Below are 20,853 nucleotides of genomic sequence, written 5' to 3' on the forward strand. Positions count from 1 at the left end.
GAAGTAAAATGCTAACTTGCCTTAGATCATCCCTTTCCTTTTGTGCTGCATCTTTATGCTAACCAAAAACTGTGATTCAGCAGCACAACAAGAGTAAAAATCTGTGCTAGATTTTAAATCAGTTATTTACATTGGGAACAATATTTTATGCAGCAGTTTGCATGTGTTGTTCATGCCTGCTTTGCTACCCTTTAATGCAGTGGTTTAATGCAGAATTTTTCACGCAAATCTTTCTTTCTGCATTGGATGTAAGATTAGCATGAGAAAAGTAATCATACAAACAGTAGTATAGCTACTGCATCAACTCTGTTAAGAGAACAAAGCAGTAAAGGTGTTCTAAGCTTTGTGCATCATTTAACTCATTTTGGATTGGGACTTGTATACTGCCTTTTTTTAGTTTTACAACCATACTCAAAGCGGTTTTACATACAGGTACTTCAAGCATTTCCCCCATCTGTTCTGGTGGGCTCACAATCTGTCTAATGTACCTGGGGCAGTGGAGGATTAAGTGACTTGCCCAAGGTCACAGGGAGCAATGTGGGGTTTGAATCCACAACCTCAGGGTACTGAGGCTTTAGCTCTAACCACTACATCACACTCTCCTCCACAATTTTATAGGTGTTCTATGTATCATTGGGTTTTGTTTGTGAGATGATCATGCCCAAAGCCTCACATCCACATCTGCACGTAGCACATGGTAATGAGGCTATTACAGTAGCTAAGCAATGCAAATGCAGAGACCCAAAGGTTGATTGCAGTGCTATAGCTTTAAGACAAGGCCTGAGGGAGCATTAAAGGTTAGCTGCTTCATCTGTGGTCCTTAGTGAAGATTTCATGCCTATTTCTTCTTTTTACTGCAAGCATATAAAACAAACAACTTTTTTCTGGCTTTGATATACTGTACTGTAGAGCAAGCATGTCAAACTCAAAGGCTGACATGGGCCAAATAAACAAGGTTAAGATTTAAGTTTATGTGGGCCACAAAAATGTCATTTCTCATAGAAACTTAGGTTTATTTCAAAAAGAACAGGAGCAACAATAAAATTAATGTTTTCTTCCTGACAATTAGCATCTCTTCTCTGCCACTATTTTTCCTATTTCGGGGGAAATCTTGTCCGCAGTGATTTCTTTTAAAACTGACCCAAGGTGAATGTTGGTAATTCTGGATCTAATAGAAGACTTATTTCCTGTCATGAGTGTAAATATCTGCTCGCACCGATAAGTACTTCCAAACATGGAAATAATTTCATATGCAAATTTGCAAACCTGACTGGCAAATATTTGTAAAATTCAAGCAAGCCAACTTCACTGTATTTTGTCTTCAAATCTAAATCACACTGGATCTCAATTACTTCCATTTGTATATGATTAGGTACTGATTCTATATTTATTGAGAAAATCGAAGAAAACAAAAACTTGTCTTCCAAAGATTTAAAATTTGCAAATCTTGTTTCAAACTCAGTTCTAAAACTAAAATTATTTTTGCGTGTTTTTGATACGATGAAATTTTACCTAAACTTGAATTATTTTTTTTTTTGCATATCAGTGCGTTAGATCTTCATTTTTCAATTGCTTTTCCCAGAGAACTATCTTATATTGGAGTGCTTTAACTTGGTCACACATGTTCGTAATGATCTGATCTTTTCCTTGCAGTTTTAAATTTAAATCGTTTTAAGTGTTTTGTTATATCAACCATAAAGGATAAATCTTGTAACCATACTGGATCAGAAAACAACCTTGTGTCTTGATTTTTAGTTATTAAAAACTGACATATTTCTTCTTTCAAGTCCCAGAATTGTTTAAGGACCTTGGAGTAGGATAGCCAGTGTACCTCGGTAAAGTAGGACAAACCGGAATATTCGCATTCTTATTCACTTAAAAAAACAGAATTGTCGCTGATTTAAGCCTCGATCTTATGCAATTGATAATTTTTTTGACAAATGTCAACACATTTTCCATGTTTATTACCTTTGTGCATAATACTTCTTGATGTATAATACAATGCGTATGATGAATCTTGGATCTGTCACAAGTTTCACTTTGTTTTTTCACAGTAATGCCACAAAACCGTTGGTTTTTCCGGCCATTGAAGGAGTTTCATCTGTAGCTACAGAAGTTAGTTTTAACAGAGGTAAATTGTATTTTTGCAGAAGTTCATAAACAAATATATCTTGTCCCATTGTAGTGCCATGCATCGGTACTAGTTCCAATAATTCCTCAAAAATGTTGAAATTCATGTCACAAGCACAAAGAAACACAGCTAATTGAGCTATGCCCCCAATGTCCGTACTCTTGTCACAGGCAATGGAAAAAGCTTTGAAACAAGATGATTTTTCTTTGATCTGATCACTTAAATTGCCGGCCAAATCAGTAATTCTTTCTGCAACTGTATTTTCAGTCCCAACTTGAGCTCTTCCAACTTTTCTTGTCTCATTAATTCTTCGTAATTGTCATATTTTGATTTATGCTGTTTATAGTGCCGTTTAATGTTCTATAACTTTGGCACACTAATAGCATTATTACATATCAAGCAAATTATTTTATCTGTTACTTCACAGCAAAAATACTTCAATTCCCACTTTTCTTGGAAATTTTGATGTTCATCAGCAATTTTTCGTTTAGTTTTACTATCACTTGGTTTCGATAAAAATATACTGAATACAAAGAGCTGAAATAAATGAGTTATCGTTAACACAAAAAATAAAACATTTCAATAAAAAGCAATATTTTTTCTTAAATATTAACTTACCAGACACAGAATAATTGCACAAATTAATTAGTGTAACGTAAATAAATCTATACTCGTATTTTTATTGTACTCCGAAGCCTAATACTTCCTGTTAAGCACACCAAGCAAGTTAATATAAGACTAATGCTAGTATTAGTAGGGGGAAATGGTGCATTATGACTAGAGGTGCAAACTTGTCTCGGGTACTAAAGGCATCCGCATCATAGTACTTAATAAGAATACTCGTACAATGTATCGCTGTTTTTTACTGGCTTAGATAGGCGAGTGCTTAGTGCCGATGGATTGCGGGAGAAATTTTGCAAATCTAGTTATGATTTATTGGATTACATTGGCTGGACCGCAAAGATGTTGTGGCTGCATGTGGCCCGTTTGCCACGAGTTTGACATGCTTGCTGTAGAGCATGGGTGAAAGCAACCCCCCCAAAAAAAAACCCCCAAAAAACTCCAGAACCAAGGAGCAAAGTGGTAGACTGCTAGAGAGTTGCATGTGCACACACAAAATTATAATGACAACTAGAATTTCATGTGCACATATCTGTGCATGTGCTGGCATGTATTGGGGAACAATTGTTGGCATGATGCTTCTGTTAGGAAGCAATGCACCTCCCTTTCCTTCATTCTTTTCCTTTCAATCCTGTAATACTCATTGTCATGATGTCCTTATGTAGGAGTGGAAGAGAAGGGTAAGGTTTATTTATATTGTTTAAATTTCAGAGAATCAATCACTTTAAAGGTAAGCACATCCTGACAAAAGGCTGCATTTTTGGCCTGCTCTACCCCAAGCACATCAGTCTCCATAAGTCAGTGAAAGTCATGTACACTGCTGGCTTTGACTGTCTTGCAGGACATGTGATAAAACACTGGAGTTGCCTAGTAGCGCTATAGAAATGATTAATAGTAGTGGTAGTAGTAGGAGATGGCTTATTAGCAAGCTCTGATGACTTTAGCTGTTTGCTAAGCAAGCTTATTTCCCTCTAGAAGAAAAAAATGTACTTTTTTCAACCCAGTCTCCAAAATGGTCAAATCTTTCATTAGTAGCTATTAAGGTAGTGCCATGAGGAAAAGTTAGAGACAATCCTTCCTCCTCAAAATTTTCATATAGAACTTCTGGATGAACTACGGTAGTTGGATGTTATGTTGAAAATGTTTAATCATGAGGTAAACAACGTGGTGTATTTTTAACCAATAACAAAGTATATAGTTTTCCAGGTTTTAATTTACATGGTACGATCAAAATATATGTGTATATGTTTCTTAAGGAACATAGTAGGAATTAAGCATGTTTTCTTTTGCAGATTCTCTAAATTCTCCTCCTTCATCCTTGTTTAATGATTTTGCTGTCCTTAGTATGTCTCAAAGGAGAAAGGTATGTTATTTCTTTTTAAGTGTATGTATATGTGATGGTATACGTATTAGCAAGAGTAGGAAAACTGTAACTTTAAAATGAAGATAAAAGAATCATTCTAGAGTTTTTGAAGTTATTTCCTATTTCTCCATCCATATAATGTAACATTATATAGAAGTATAATCAAACTAGCTCTGATGGTATACAGTGAAGTAGTTTATGCCTTTTAAATGTTTTCAGAGACATCCTAATCTAATCATGATTCTTATATTCTGCTAAATCCAAAAAATACTTTAGAGGGAATGAAAAAATGTTATTTAGATATTACTAGTAATGTACATTAATTACTGGCATCATAATTAATTCAAATGAGGAACCATAAAATATTTACTACATAGACCAATCCAAACTTACAGAACATAGAAATAATAGTCTTTCTGAGAACGTAGATCTTGTGACAGCTTATTCCAAAAACCAGCTAGCTGATAAGAAAAGGAAGAACTGAATATCTTTTTAGTCTTGTATGTATATCTAGAAAATGTAAAAGAAATGGATCATAAGATTGTAATGATCTTATCTGTGTTTTTGGAATAGAAACCAAGAAAAGTGCATACATTGGAGCAAAACCTGTAAGATTTTAAAAACTCAGACAAAAGAGAAAAATCCAACAATCCTGCAGTAAGAAAACAGTGAAACCAAAACAAGAAGAAAACTGCAGAGTACTGAACAAGATGCAGGCAATGCTTATTACAATAAACAATTGGTTGCGCACAAGTAAACCGCCTAAAGTAATAAACATCTTGTACAGTGCTCTGCAGATTTTAAAAACTAAACATCCTAATTTAAGAATATTTAGACTTCTATACTTAACCAATGAAACTGTAATAAAAGTGGTGATATGTTATCATATATGGTTGAGTCACATTATTATGACCACTTGCTAATATCCAGAATACCCACCTCTGGCAGCATGGACGGCAGCCAGACGCTGTGGGAGTGACTCAGTAAGATGCTGGATGGTTGCTAGATGTATCACTGTGCAATGTAGTGAGCAAAAGCACAACAGACAAAAAAGCAATGACAGACGATATGGTGCATGACTTACTGCTGCTGGAGCACTGGTCTAGGTCCTGGCAACTCAGTTTCAATGCCAAAAAATGCAAAGTCATGCACCTGGGAAGCCAGAATCCATGCAAGATCTACACCCTAAATGGCGAGATCCTGACAAGAACTGTAGCAGAAAGAGACTTGGGAGTGATTGTCAGGGAAGACATGAAGTCGGCAAACCAAGTGGAGCAAGCTTCATCCAAAGCAAGGCAAATCATAGGTTGCATACGCAGGAGTTTCATCAGCCGTAAACCTGAAGTCATTATGCCACTATATAGATCCATGGTGAGACCGCACCTGGAGTACTGTGTGCAATTCTGGAGGCCGCATTACCGCAAGGATGTGCTGAGACTGGAGTCGGTCCAGAGAATGGCCACCAGGATGGTCTCGGGACTCAGGGAGCTCCCGTACGAGGAGCGGTTGGGGAATTTGCAGCTCTACTCACTCGAGGAGCGTCGAGAGAGGGGAGACATGATCGAGACATTCAAATATCTCACGGGCCGCATCAAGGTGGAAGAAGACATCTTCTTCTTCAAGGGTCCCGCGGCAACAAGGGGGCATTCGTGGAAAATCAGGGGCGGGAAACTGCACAGTGACACTAGGAAGTTCTTCTTCACTGAAAGGGTGGTTGATCGCTGGAATAGTCTTCCACTTCGGGTTATTGAGGCCACCAGTGTGGCGGATTTTAAGGCCAGATGGGATAGACATGTGGGATCTATCCGCAAAGATAGATAGTGAGGATCACTGGGGTGGGCAGACTTGATGGGCCTTGGCCCTTATCTGCCGTCTATTTCTATGTTTCTATGTTTCTATCTGGAGCCATGCAGACTCCAGTGTGTCTGACAATTGCTCAGAGGTGCATGGTGGTGGATCCAATTGTTGTGTCAATGACTCGGGGACATTTATTATAAATAAGCATCCTTTAGACCAGTGGTCTCAAACTCGTGGCCTGGGAAACTCGCGGCCTGGGAACCACATGCGGCCCGCCAGGTACTATTTTGAGGCCCTCAGTATGTTTATCATAATCACAAAAATAAAATAAAACAGTTTCTTGATCATATGTCTCTTTAGCTATAAATTACAATATTATTATTAAGACTTAGCTAAAAGGAAATATTTATAAATTATAGAGTTTTACCTCATGCAAAATTGTCATTTCTTTAATAAGACATTAACTATTTTTTCTGAGGCCCTCCTACAAATCTAAAATGTGGCCCTGCAAAGGATTTGAGTTTGAGACCACTGCTTTAGACTGTAATCCTACACAATACAAGTGCTTAGCTTTACTAAATAAAATAAATATAATGTGATACAATATAATATAGTGAGTGTGCTCAATACCCCCATACACACCGGTCATTTGAAATGAAGACCAATGGAATGGAGAAGCATCATAGCAACACTCTGTTCTCCATTCATCCAGTTACCTTTGTAAATTAGTAACTTTTTTCCTCCAAATGGGCAAAACATTGTATATCACTAGTGACACTTTTAAACAGTCACAACCACTTATCTGTGCGAGTTTCAAGTGTCTTCATCAGGAGGAATGAAAATGGTCATCTTCACCGGCTCACAGATAAAGTGGTTGTGACTGTTAAGGGACCCAGAGGAAAATATTCCCCAGACCATAAGGCTGCCGCTGCCAGCTTGTGCACATCCAACAATGGTTGCTGGGTGTTTGTTTTCGGAGGTTTCACACCTGACATGTCATTGTCCATCCATTCGATGTAGCTCAAAATGTGACTCATCAGATAAGGCAATCCTCTTCCAGTCGGTGCAAGTTCAATGTTGGTACTCCTATGCAAATTGCAGCTGTTTTTTGCGAGGGACCCCATTCACAACAGGCTTCACTGCACAGTTGTTTTGGAAGCACATTGGGAAGCCCCCTGGTTCGTTTGGGCGGTGGGTTGCTCCATTGTAGTGTGACATATGGCCCGCACCATCCTGTGCAGCTGACATTCACCTTGTGCATCGATAGCTCTTGCTGCCCCACAGTTACCATGTCAGGTTGTCTAAAGGTTCCATTCATCCACTCACAGTACACTTTAACCACAGCAACCTGTGAGTTTACAAACTACCATTTCCAAAATGCTTTCACACTTGGCCCGTGATCATGCCTTTTTTCCCCCATGACAACCATGGTTGCTATATTGGCAACTTGCTGACATCTCACCTTGTATACCCATGAAGCCTGCGCGCGATTTGGGGAAGGAGGGCAAAAACCTCATTTTTGATGGTTCCTGGGGTTAGGGTTCAGGTCCTCCATCTCCAAAACCCCTATTTCAGCATTTTTTATTTATCTAAACTGTCTCCACTGACTGTTTTTGGTGTGATTTTCTGGCGGCAGTCATCTTGGATTTTAAACTATCTTTTTTTTTTTTTTTCCCTGAAGCCTCTGTCTGCTCCTCTATTTTTACAAAAATTAACAGGGATGAACTCTTCAGGGTGTGTTAACACCATTTCATGTGAAGTTTGCACCAAATGGCCAGGGAGGAGCGTCCATGTACTATGTGCCACAGTACAAGCTTGGGAGGTGTGAGAGCCTTGAGCTTAGCCCCATCCATATCCCCCAGGGCTCTGAAACCACTGTGGGTCCAGGAAATGAGTAGCAAGGCCTGTACAGACTGAATTTTGCAGACATGAAGTGCAGATGCGTGGAGTCTATGGAACCCACAAAAACTCATTTGGAGGTTCTGCAGTGTTCATTTATCTCCCCTGCACAAGGCTTCTCCCCAGAATTTTCAAATCTCATGTGGAAAATATTTTTAATGGGGCCAGGACATATGGTGCAGCCTGCAAATGCACTGCCATTAGTCCAGGGAGTGTCTTTGCTTTATATGATTTCTCCTCAGATAAGCAAACCGGCCCCCAGTTCTAGCCACAACTGAGAGCCAGACTGGCATGATTGGAGATCAGACTCTGCCACTTTTATCTCAGGGCTTGGAGACAGTTCTGATAGAATCCGGTTCCTTGTTTGGGTCCAGTAGCCAAGATGCCTCTCTAGCACTTGACCAAAGTGACGACACTTCGATTCAAGTTGGCCTAACTGTCCACCACTTTACAATGGATGCTTTTGAAGAGTTGAAGCTGGAGGCTTAGCCCTCCACGTCCCTGTGCACGGTCATGAGTAGCTCTAATGCTCAGATGTCCTTGTTTCCAGTGCATCCGGATATTACTACCCTAGTTACGGAGGAGAGGGAGACCCCGGAAGGATCCTTAAGGTTTGCAAAAACCATATCCAGACTCCACCTGAGTTCCAGCAGCTGTTTACTCAGCCGAAGGTAGAGACTGCAGTGGCTCAGATTACCAAACGCATGGCTCTTCTGAGTGAGGGAGGAGTTATGCCCACTACTTATGAGGAATTTAGGAAACGTCTGAAAACACACCTGTTCCTAAAGTATCTAGACAACTGATATTCTCTTCTCTCTCCCCTCTATAACGATTAACTTGTTCTATTGATCACTCTCTCCTCAAAAATGGATTTCCTGTCCTATTAACCCTCTTTCTTCCTCCCCTCTTAAAGTCAATCAATTTGTACCTTTGCTTAATCTTTGTAAACCACATAGAACTTCACGGTATTGCGGTATATAAGCTGTTATTATTATTATTATTATGCTGAAAGATATGCAAGATCGCAAGGTGGACATAATATGTAGAGATAATATGAAGCTCTAGTTCTAGGAATCAAAGCAATGTCAGCATCTTTGTATGCTGCATGTGCCTGTCACATCAAATTGAGATGGGAACCTGCGGAGGAGGAGGAGGTCTGCATCCAGCTGGTGCTAGAAGGAGTGGATTACGTGGCAGATGCCCTATATGACTGCAGATGCGATCTCTGCTCGCAGAATGCTCTGGATCAGATAGTGGGTGGGCGACTCGGCATCCAAGGCAGCTTCAAGGCATCCAAGGCTGCCTTTAAGGGGCAGATGATTTTCGGTAAAGGCCTAGATGGATCACCACACTAAGTCTGTGCCAGAGAGCAGGCTTCGCTGACTTCAGGAGGGTGTAGAGGTACTTTTTGTCCCTCCCCCCATTATCGTCAGTACAACCCAAGTTCCTCCACCCAGAAATCCTTCCAAGGTTACAGACAGTGATTTAGCAACCCCAAACACCAGCATCCCTCAGGGTCTTGCTTCAACCCACCCTCCAAAAGGTTCCAATGACGCCAAGTCGACAGCCATAAATTGGAGGGAGGTTGTCAGTGTTTCGGAAGGAGTGGGAGAAAATTTCCTCTGTCTAATAGGTACTGAATATCATCCAAGTGGTTGTTCCTGACTCTTTGGCTTCGTTAATTTTTCCTTATTCACCAACAAATACCCTTTGTTCATTTAAATGATAATTGAGTTGTTTCTCATCTTTTTTTAAAAACAAAATGAGAAACAAGACATTCAGCATTTTTCTCTATTGCACCAGCTTTATGGAACACATTACCCTCTTATTTGCGTCTAGAATAATCTTTTACTAAGTTTCATGTCTCTTTAAAAACCTATCTTTTTGAACAAGCATTTTCTTGTGATTAGTTTGAAAAATTGAAGTATTGGAGAGTACAGTTTTGTAGCATCAGGAAGTGAATGTTTGTTTGTTTTTGATATGAGTATATGTTTCCTGTTTTTATTATAACATGGAGAGCACTCCACCCCTCACTGATGCTCCAGCAGCCGAGCCAGTTGGAGGGCTCAGCGGGAAACCCCTCTTGTTTGAAAAATCTCCCCCTTTCCTTTGGCTCTGCCATTTTTCTACCTGCTATCGGTGCGACTAAGGATCCCCTCGGATGTGGGAGAGCACTCTGCCTCTCACTGACGCTCCAGCCAGCCCAACATTTTATCCCTCTTCGGCCCAACAACCCCAAGGAAAAAGGAAAAAAAAAACCCCACAACTTCCCAACCCCCCTTGAAGGCCTGTCCCCCCCCTTGTAGGCCTGTTCCCCCCCCCTTGTAGGCCTGTTCCCCCCCCTTGTAGGCCTGTTCCCCCCCCCTTGAAGGCTTGTCGTCCCCCCCTCTGAAGGCTTGTCGTCCCCCCCCCCTTGAAGGCTTGTCGTCCCCCCCCTTGAAGGCTTGTCCTCTCCCTTAAAGGCCTTTATCCCACCCCTGAAGGCCTGCCTGCCTGTCCCCCCGGAAGGCCTGCGTGTTCCCCCTGGCCTCCCACTGGTGTCCGGCTTCCCCCCTGGCCTCCCCGCACCGTACTTAGCAAGTCTAGGCGATAGAAAGGTACTCTAGTTGAGCAGCTCTTCGCTGGATGGAGTAAGTCACAGTATATATTTTTATGTCCCTGAAGGGCTCACAGTAGTAATTGGATTTTGTTAGTTGTTTTATTGAGGGGGGGTGGGGAGGTTCAAATCAGCTAGTGGATCTCTGCTCTGGTTCTTAGCTACTGATCTAATCATCAGTCTGCTTCACCACATAGATGTTGATGTGGCTATTTTATATGGATGTTCAGTTCTTATGTTTCTTAAACAGTCCTTGATCACCCTGTTTAACTTATTGAAATCGCTATAAAACAAAATCTTTCATTAACCAGTTCCTCAGTATGCCACACTCATACTATATTTTCAATGTAAAGTTGGTGTGGTAGCCATCTTCATTGGAACATTGTGAAGGATTTTTTTAATTGTTTTTCTTCTACAAAATATCCCACTTCAGTGTCCTAATTCCTACTAAAGTGCCAGTGCTTATTCCAAAATAATAACGTTTAATAAAATGCTACTTAGCTTCACATGGCTTGGAACAAACTGTATCATTCCCCTCCGACGCGTTTCACTTCTTCCTCAGGGTCGGGGATGATAAATACTACAACAGACAAAAAAGTTCCATTAAGCCATGATGGTCATTCAATTGTGGTATAACAAGTCAAAAACTGACTCACCAGTATGTTCAGGTATTTAGCGACTAGCTAATTCCATCTTGATATCACCAATAGTGCCGCAAAAATGGCCGCGGCGTCTTGAATAGGGTAGAAAAAGGTTACGCCCCCTGATGTAACAAAGCTCCAGTACCAATCAAAAAAACCCAAACCCCAAATGAACGAACAAAAAGCCATTCATCCTGAGACAGCCTATACCGCTAGAGTCATCCAGTCACTGGTTTCATTGAGGCCATGCGGTGTCATCGTATTCAACTTGAACATCCAACGGAGTTCCTTGAGATTCAAGGTATGTTCGATATTACCACCTTCCCACCCGACCTGTACCACATCAATAATTCTCCATCTAAGGTCTGCTAACTTATGCTTGAATAAAGTCCAATGACGGACTAAAGGAGCTGTTTCAGATCCCGTGTTGACCCAATATTTGTGTTCATTCAATCTCACATTCATTGATCTTGTAGTTCTGCCAATGTATAGTTTGGGACATGGGCACTGAATCATGTATATTACGTAGGAAGATTTACAATCCGAAGGTAATGGCGGAATAGAAATCTCTAATGTAATGTAATGTAATGTTTTAGTTTTAGAATATATCTTTCCCGATTGAGGATTCCACCAATGATCCCCTATAAGTGCATATTTGCACCATTGGCAACGTCCACATGTGAAGTGGCCCTTTTGATGGACTTCAAATTGATCCCGCACAGGCTTGATGAGTTCACCCAGATTTTTAGTTCTCTTATATGCAAAAATGGGTGCCTCAAATGTAGGACCCAAAATTAATCTGGCAACATGCCAGTGTTATAAGATAATCTTTTTTTATGCTGAAAGCCAGGTGGGAAAACTGTTGGACACATACCAAGGTATTATCTTCCGTTGATTTTGAATTATATTCAAGGAGTAATCTTCTCCGGGCATATTTGGCCCTTAGATATGCCTGTTGTATTATTTGCTTGGGGTAACCTCGCTCTTGAAAACGCTGCTTCATATTCCGCGCATGCTTCTTATATTCCTCCCGAGAATGGCAAATCCTGCGTAACCGTAGGAATTGACTATTGGGTAAACTGTCTTTAAGCTTCCCAGGGTGAAAACTGTGGTATCTTAATATACTATTCCGATCAGTGGGTTTCCGGTAGATCGTAGTTACCAATTTGCCTTGAAATTTGAAAATTCTTAGATCTAAAAATGATATCTCATATTGATTAACTGTAATAGAAAACTGGATATTAATATCAATCTGATTAAGCCATTCAAGAAAAGCATCCAGTCTATCAGACCCAGCCGTCCAAATACAAAAGATGTCATCAAGATAGTGCTTCCAAAGCACTATGTATTGGAACCACTGAGACCGGTACAAAAATGTTTCCTCGAATCTAGCCATATATAAAGTTGCTAAAGCGGGGGCTAAAGAGGCCCCCATGGCTATGCCATGAGTTTGCTGATAAAAAACCTCATTATACCAAAAATAACTCTTGGTGAGTACCAAGGTGGCAAGATTCATTAAAAATGATGCTGATATTCTTGAACAGTAGGTTTGTTGATAAATTATGGATTTTAATAAATCCAAAACTCCTTCAGTTGGAATCATAGTATAAAGTGCCTTGACATCTAACGTTATCAACAGCCAATCAGTTTGAACATCCTGCACCTCTTCCAATACTTTGATCATATGGGTACTATCTTTGACATGAGACTTAACTTTAAGTACTTCCTGTTGAAGAAATAAATCTAAAAATTTCGACAAGGGTTTCAATACAGAATTTTTCATTGATACAATGGGCCGTCCAGGGGGTGCATGAAGATTTTTATGATTTTTGGGTAAAAAATAAATTCTCGGGGTCCTTTGAAATGAGGGACGTAAAAAGGATGCTTCCTTTGTGGTTAGTATTTTGGCCTTCAAGGCTCAAGAGGCTATCTGATATTTTGTAGAAGAAAAACAATAAAAAAATCCTTCACAACGTTCCAGTGAAAATGGCTACCACACCAACTTTACATTGAAAATATAGTATGAGTGTGGCATACTGAGGAACTGGCTAATGAAAGATTTTGTTTTATAGCGATTTCAGTAAGTTAAACAGGGTGATCAAGGACTGTTTAAGATACAGTGGTGCCTCGCATAACGGACGCCTCGCACAGCGAACGCTGCGCACAACGAACTTTATGTCTTGATTCGTACAACGAACTTCGTTTCACACAACGAAGTCGCCCGAGCTGCATCCTTCCGCGCAGGCACTGCGCTTAACTGCCCTCTCTCCGCCTGGCTCCCTCTTGCCCCCCCCCGACTCCCCGACACGATCGGGGCAAGAGGGAGCCCAAGCCCTCTTGCCCCCCCGACTCCCCGACACGATCGGGGCAAGAGGGAGCCCAAGCCCTCTTGCCCCCCCGACTCCCCGACACGATCGGGGCAAGAGGGAGCTCAAGCCCTCTTGCCCCCCCCGACTCCCCGACACGATCGGGGCAAGAGGGAGCCCAAGCCCTCTTGCCCCCCCGACTCCCCGACACGATCGGGGCAAGAGGGAGCTCAAGCCCTCTTGCCCCCCCGACTCCCCGACACGATCGGGGCAAGAGGGAGCCCAAGCCCTCTTGCCCCCCCGACTCCCCGACACGATCGGGCCAGGAGGGAGCCCAAGTCCTCCTGGCCACGGCGACCCCCTAACCCCACCCTGCACTACATTACGGGCAGGAGGGATCCCAGGCCCTCCTGCCCTCGACGCAAACCCCCCCTCCCCCCAACGACCGCCCCCCCCAAGAACCTCCGTCCGCCCCCCAGCCGACCCGCGACCCCCCTGGCCGACCCCCACGACACCCCCAACCCCCTTCCCCGTACCTTTCTGTAGTTGGCCGGACAGACGGGAGCCAAACCCGCCTGTCCGGCAGGCAGCCAACGACGGAATGAGGCCGGATTGGCCCATCCGTCCCAAAGCTCCGCCTACTGGTGGGGCCTAAGGCGCCTGGGCCAATCAGAATAGGCCCGGGAGCCTTAGGTCCCTCCTGGGGGCGGGGCCTGAGGCACATGGGCCCAACCCGACCATGTGCCTCAGGCCCTGCCCCCAGGAGGGACCTAAGGCTCCCGGGCCTATTCTGATTGGCCCAGGCGCCTTAGGCCCCACCAGTAGGCGGAGCTTTGGGACGGATGGGCCAATCCGGCCTCATTCCGTCGTTGGCTGCCTGCCGGACAGGCGGGTTTGGCTCCCGTCTGTCCGGCCAACTACAGAAAGGTACGGGGAAGGGGGTTGGGGGTGTCGTGGGGGTCGCGGGTCGGCTGGGGGGGCGGTCGGAGGTTCTTGGGGGGGGCGGTCGTTGGGGGGAGGGGGGGTTTGCGTCGAGGGCAGGAGGGCCTGGGATCCCTCCTGCCCGTAATGTAGTGCAGGGTGGGGTTAGGGGGTCGCCGTGGCCAGGAGGACTTGGGCTCCCTCCTGGCCCGATATTGTCGGGGAGTTGGGGAATCGGCGGGGCAAGAGGGCTTGGGCTCCCTCTTGCCCCGATCGTGTCGGGGAGTCGGGGGGGCAAGAGGGCTTGGGCTCCCTCTTGCCCCGATCGTGTCGGGGAGTCGGGGGGGCAAGAGGGCTTGGGCTCCCTCTTGCCCCGATCGTGTCGGGGAGTCGGGGGGCAAGAGGGCTTGGGCTCCCTCTTGCCCCGATCGTGTCGGGGAGTCGGGGGGGGGGCAAGAGGGCTTGGGCTCCCTCTTGCCCCGATCGTGTCGGGGAGTCGGGGGGGCAAGAGGGCTTGGGCTCCCTCTTGCCCCGATCGTGTCGGGGAGTCGGGGGGCAAGAGGGCTTGGGCTCCCTCTTGCCCCGATCGTGTCGGGGAGTCGGGGGGGCAAGAGGGCTTGAGCTCCCTCTTGCCCCGATCGTGTCGGGGGTGCCAGGGACCACACGGAGTCACCCACCGTACCACCCGATTCGGGTAAGCGCAGGTATCGGTGGGTGGCTTATTTGCGGGGGGGGGTGCCTTATTTTACATTTTTTTCTAAAAAGGGGGGGCTGTCTTATTTGATGGCCCTGCCTTATCATCGGGGAAACACGGTAGAAAAAAAAAAAAAATGAACAGTTAAGTCCCAGTTTTTGCCGCTGAGACTCTGCCCTCTCTCACTGTAAAATTAGACTCTACTTAGTCTGTCTTTAAATTTAAAAAATGTGTGTTGTTTTAAAAAACAATTATGTTTTTAGATGTATCTAAATAAAAATAATAACCAAAAATTTATCTTTTTTTATGTCATCTTAGCATATTTTATGCTGCAGAACGAATTATTTTTTTTTACATGTATTCTTATGGGAAAACGCGTTTCACATAACGAACGTTTCGCATAACAAACTTGCTCCTGGAACCAATTAAGTTCGTTGTGTGAGGCACCACTGTATTTAATAGTTTCCAGTTTTGTGCATATTTGGGGATTGTGAATTTTCAATTCTTATGTTGCCATAAAGACATCCATGTTCCTTGTTTTGCCTCATTCATGGTTTAGACCAGTGGTTTTCAACCTAGTCCTTAGGGGGACCATCTGGCAAGTCAGGTTTTCAGGATATCCACAATGAATATGCATGAGAGAGATTTGCATACTGAAAAAGGCAGTGCATGCAAATCTAACTCGTACATATTCATTGTGGATATCCTGAAAACCTGACTGGTCATGTGGTCCCTTAGGTTGAAAACCATTGGTTGAAACATTTCAGTTTGTAAAGTAGATATTCATGCTGGATCTAGCCAACACTTGGACGTCCATTTCTTATATAGTTTAGTAAATGGACATCCATTTATGACGTGTAGAGTTGGACGTCCATATTCAGAGTTGGACATCTTTTCTAAAATGCCAATCCACATTAAACATAGCGTATTGATATAAAAGAGGGGTTTTCTTTTCATGTGGAACAATGAATCTGGCGATCACTATGTGTGGCTTAGGTTTGAGCACACAGTTCCTTTCCTTTTTTATATTTATATTGTTTCAAAATGGAAGAGAAGGAAATACATTTTCTAGTTTGTATTTGCAACGAGATGAAGTAAAATAAATTGTTATAATCTAATTTATATTAAGGAGAACCTTTTAAAAAGGAGCAGGGCTTCCATGCTAAATGAAGCACTGTGCACCTTTTTGCTATTGTATATAATAACAATTAAAACATTACATTGAACAGTTGGAACAGAACTTGTTCCTAGTCCTTGCTTTCCAATTAGACTTTCTATTTGATATTTGTATGCACTCTTATCTGTTACTGGATGATTTGTTACTTTTAACTTTGTGGTAGACTTTATCGTGAATTTTTTTTTTTTATTTGCCTCTTTTTTTATTTGGTTATTTCCACTGGTGTATTGCTTTGACTTTTTGTTCTTTTTTTGAGGGTTCCTATTAAATGAAAAGACCACACCACCATTGATGATCCTAATGAAAATATTTGGAATGTTTTTCAGATTACAATAAATTCATTTTAGAATGTATAGTGTCTTCCTACATAGCTGCTAAAATGAAATCTATTTCTATCCAAATATTAATATATAAGCATTGAGGTTATACAGTATCATTCAACAAGAATAAATGTACTATAAAATGATGATTTTATAGAATCTTCCTCTTTTAAATTTAAATCAACTCCACCTTGCTTATAGTTAAGTGATATTTGTGTTTAATTTGGTTTAGTTGGTTGACAGTTTCCTTTCTTGTACAGAACTTTTTCTTATATAGGGGTCCTAAGGAACGCTAGCCGATTTAGCTCGTGCTAAATGCTAACGTGTCCATTATATTCTATGGACGCATTAGCATTTAGCACGCGCTAAATCAGCTAGCGCGCCTTAGTAAAAGAGGGTAATAGTTAACCTGCTTGAACAGTCAGAATAAATACATTGAAATTTACTTAAAGCACTTGTAATATTAAAATAATTTGTTTTGTTTTTTAAGGCACCAAATCCAAGTGCAAGTGAGTTTATTCCCAAAGGAGGATCAACTTCCAGGCTGAGTAGTATGTCCCAGTCAAATACGTCTGCTTTTTCTCAAGCCTTGTTCTCACACCCATCAATGGGAAGCCCTGCTACTGCAGGACTAGCTCCAGGTAAATTAATTGCAAAATACTGTAACCACTTTTAGATGAATACAGTAGTTTGATATGAGAAATAAAATGCCACCCCTTCCACAAAATGGCCTAGTGCATTTCTAGTGGGGGTGGGGGAACAGTTCCATCTGCTGCAACATTCAGATATTGATTCACTGTAACATAGTGGTTAGGGACTTTACCCTTTCAGACTAGGGATTAATGAAAGAGAGATAATGAAAGAGAAGGAAGAGGGATATATGTATGTGGGATAAGCAGGTAAACTGTGTGAGAGCAAATTGGGGCAAGCCATATGTATAAGAGTTATAGGGTGATGAGTGCTTCATCAAGAAGGGAGTGAAGAGTATATGTTGGAGATAACAAAGGATGGGGAAAGGAAACATGTAGTAAATATTAGAAAGTAGGTTAAAGAGAAGTAAAAGTGGGAAAAAGAAAACAGAAATGGCAATAAAAATAGGCCTGGGAATGAGGTCTATAAGAGAAGATAACAGCAGTAAGAAAACTCCAGAAATTTTTTTTTTTAGAAAATGGAATGGCTAAGAGAAGAAAATTTAGAAATCAGAGGGAAGAGAAAATAGAGCAAATGGAAAATTAATAATTAGGAAAAAATGAAGTGTAAATAAAACAAAACAAAACACAAAAAACAGTAAAGTCAAAATTGGTAGTATCAGGAGGAAGAACAAGAAAGAAACAAAAGGGTGAAGGTTTGAAAATAAGAGCAAGAAATAGAAAAGTTCGGAAATATTTTTTGAAAAATACTGTATTTTATTGCAGGGTAGTCTGGCTGATAAGAACTACCAGGTAATGGTTTCCCTATAGTAGTTCATACCCTAGAAAAAGAAAGTCATTTGAGGCCCGTTAGAGACTTACCCCCCTTTTACTAAGCCACAGTAATAATAATAATAACTTTATTTTTATAAATCACCATACCTCAAACAGTTCTAAGCGTTTTACAAGGGAAGAGACTGTATACAGACAGTGACATTACAGAGAAGTTTTGAAATTACATTGGCATGTTAAGTTTAGTCAGGTTTATCTGGAAGTGTTTTGGAAGTACATCAGGTTGAGGTACATCAGGTTTAAATGGGGTCAGAGAAATTTGTCAAAGAGATAAGTTTTTATTGACTTCCTAAACATTTGCTACGAAAGTGCGTTTGAGATGAAGTTGGTTAAACATTTGTTCCATTTGCCTGCTTGGAATGATAGTGTTCTATCGAGGTATCTCTTGTAGGTGCAGCCCTTTAGGGATGGAAAAGCGAACAAGTAGGTACTGCATGTATTAGTTGTGCCTGGGAATTTGAATTGGTGAGACAGGTTGGGGATGAACCTGTCATGGTTTTGAAGCAAAGGCAAGCAAACTTAAAAATGACCCTTGCTTCCACAGGCAGCCAGTGTAGTTTTCTATCATGGCCCAGGGCACTAAATGCTCCAACACTCATAGAATTTCTATAAGCGTTGTAGCATTTAGCACCCCGGGCCACGGTAGAAACCTCTACTGCTGCTAAGTAAAAGAGGTCCTTAATTTGATGAATTATAAGTAAGCCATACATTTTCAGTTTCACTTTTATCACGGCAGGCCTGGTGGTGGCCTACCAGTCATCGGGAGGGAAGGGGGTCAGGGTACAGAGTCTGGTAGGGAGAGAGTGGGGCTTGGTGCAGAGACTGGCAGGAAAGGGGAGGGAGGGAGGGAGGGGGCTGGATGCAGAGCAGCGAGGGAGGGGGAACAGGGTGCAGAGCAAGGCATTGCAGTTGAATATTAACCCCCCCTGTTTATATTTGAGTCAACTTTTTTTTTCTCCTTTTTGGGGGGAAAATGTTTACCTCTGTTTAAATTCAATTATATACAGTACATGAAAAACTGTATTCCATGTACTTTGATTAGTTAGCGATATAAAAGCTTTAAATAAACAATGAACAATAAACTTTGAATATGTAATAAAATTTTGAATCGCATTTCCCATGCCTTTTTGTTGACTTTGAAAATCTGGGGTTTTTTTTTCTGCACTCTGTATTACCTTTAAAAATGGACTAACATGGCTACCACACAGTTTTACTCAAACTTTTGATGTTTGTAAGATGGTATAGTAAGGAGAGTAAAAAGTTTGTCTTTATTTTCTTAAGGAATGTCATTATCTGCTGGATCTTCTCCTCTTCATTCCCCGAAGATCACACCTCATACATCTCCTGCTCCAAGGAGGAGGAGTCATACGCCAAATCCTGCAAATTATTTGGTGCCTACCAGTGCCTCTACACCTGTTACAAATGCCATTTCCCAGCCTCCATCTGCATCCCAGGTGATCCAGAAGGAAACTGTTGGTGGAACAACATATTTCTACACTGACACAACTCCAGCACCTCTCACCGGAATGGTATGTGATCCTGCCTTTAAATCATATTTATATGTAAATAAAAAGTAGATATCAGTATTTCTTGTATATGCAATGTACTAAGGATTCTCTTCAATTGATTGATGTCAATAAACATCAGTGAACTTTATATTGCTGCAATGGACAGTATCCATCCAGAATGATGTACTATAAAATCATATTTCAATATTATATATTCCATCCATCAAATAAGAACAAAAAAGTATAAAAAGAAATTATTCACCCTTGAGGGAGAGCTGACCATAACCCATGCCATGACTACCATCGAGAATTTTAGAGAAACAGCCTAATATAAGGGAAGCTAAAATATTGTTGTCCTTAAGCCAGTGTTGATCTTCAACAGTCTTTGCTGCTTTCACCAATATCGATCAACCTAAATATCAATCCTCTCGAAATAAATAGTTTCTCCCTGTTCCTCTTAAAAAGCTATGCATGTCAACTGAGTATCAGATTGATAGGTCAGTTACAACAATTTCGTAAAGTCCTAAAATCCTTATTATTTACACAATACTTGAACAGTTTACCTAAAGATTAAGCGAATTGATTGCCCTACAACATTTATTTTCTTCTATGCTCTTTTTTGCTGGTCTTTAATTACTTGTAAACCGAGTCGAGCTCCATTGGGAGATTACCCGGTATATAGATCGAAGACTAGATTAGATTAGTATCCAGTGGCATGCTATTCCATAATGAAGGGTTGTACCAAATGTGCTCCTTGATATGATTGAATATCCAAAATCACTTCTTAGCCACAAGTAGAAAATGCAATTTTTTAGGTATATGTATATACCACGCCTCAGAGACCGAGTATTATGGCAAAATTTGCAAAATACTTAGTTCGGTTCCAATCTCAATCATTGGCAAGTGGTATGGAGTATGTTTTTATACTTTCACTGTATTTCAATATCTTAGCTTTACTATTTCAATATCTTAGCTTTACTTTGCTTTTGCCTATTATGCAATGATTGCTTATCAGAAAATTTTTTAAGAGAGATGTATAAACATCTTAAGCACCAAATACTATGAGAAATATACAAGATAGTGCATATATTAAAAGAAAAGCACTTATCTTAAAGTTGTTCACACTGTGTTTAATCCCAACGGGGCCACCGTTTCACCTGAGGTGGCTTCATCAGGGGAACATTATAACCAGTGTCTGTAACAGATGACAAAAGTCACAATTAATCTATAAAATAGTATTTGAATAAATGCAAAAGCTAAACTTTAAATTACATGTGTTCAATCTACTAGCAAACTTACGGAGCCGGCATTAGCTTCAGCAGAAATTTCTCAAAAAATGGCGTCGGTACACACCAACGCCGAGCTATTTAAAGAGCTTAGAATCAGCTGTCGGTACAG

General features: G+C 41.5%; 1 protein-coding gene across 1 annotated transcript in view; it reads left to right on the forward strand.

Moving 5' to 3' along the window:
- Window positions 1-20,853, forward strand: part of PAN3 (poly(A) specific ribonuclease subunit PAN3) — a 168,373-nt gene that overhangs the window by 22,785 nt on the left and 124,735 nt on the right. Inside the window, exons 4-6 of the mRNA XM_033948019.1 lie at window positions 4,045-4,115; window positions 16,957-17,107; window positions 19,229-19,476. Coding sequence (XP_033803910.1) covers window positions 4,045-4,115; window positions 16,957-17,107; window positions 19,229-19,476 — 470 coding nt within the window. The remainder of the gene's footprint in view (window positions 1-4,044; window positions 4,116-16,956; window positions 17,108-19,228; window positions 19,477-20,853) is intronic.

The sequence above is a fragment of the Geotrypetes seraphini genome, chromosome 6 (assembly GCF_902459505.1).
Source record: "Geotrypetes seraphini chromosome 6, aGeoSer1.1, whole genome shotgun sequence".
NCBI classification, from domain to species: domain Eukaryota; kingdom Metazoa; phylum Chordata; class Amphibia; order Gymnophiona; family Dermophiidae; genus Geotrypetes; species Geotrypetes seraphini.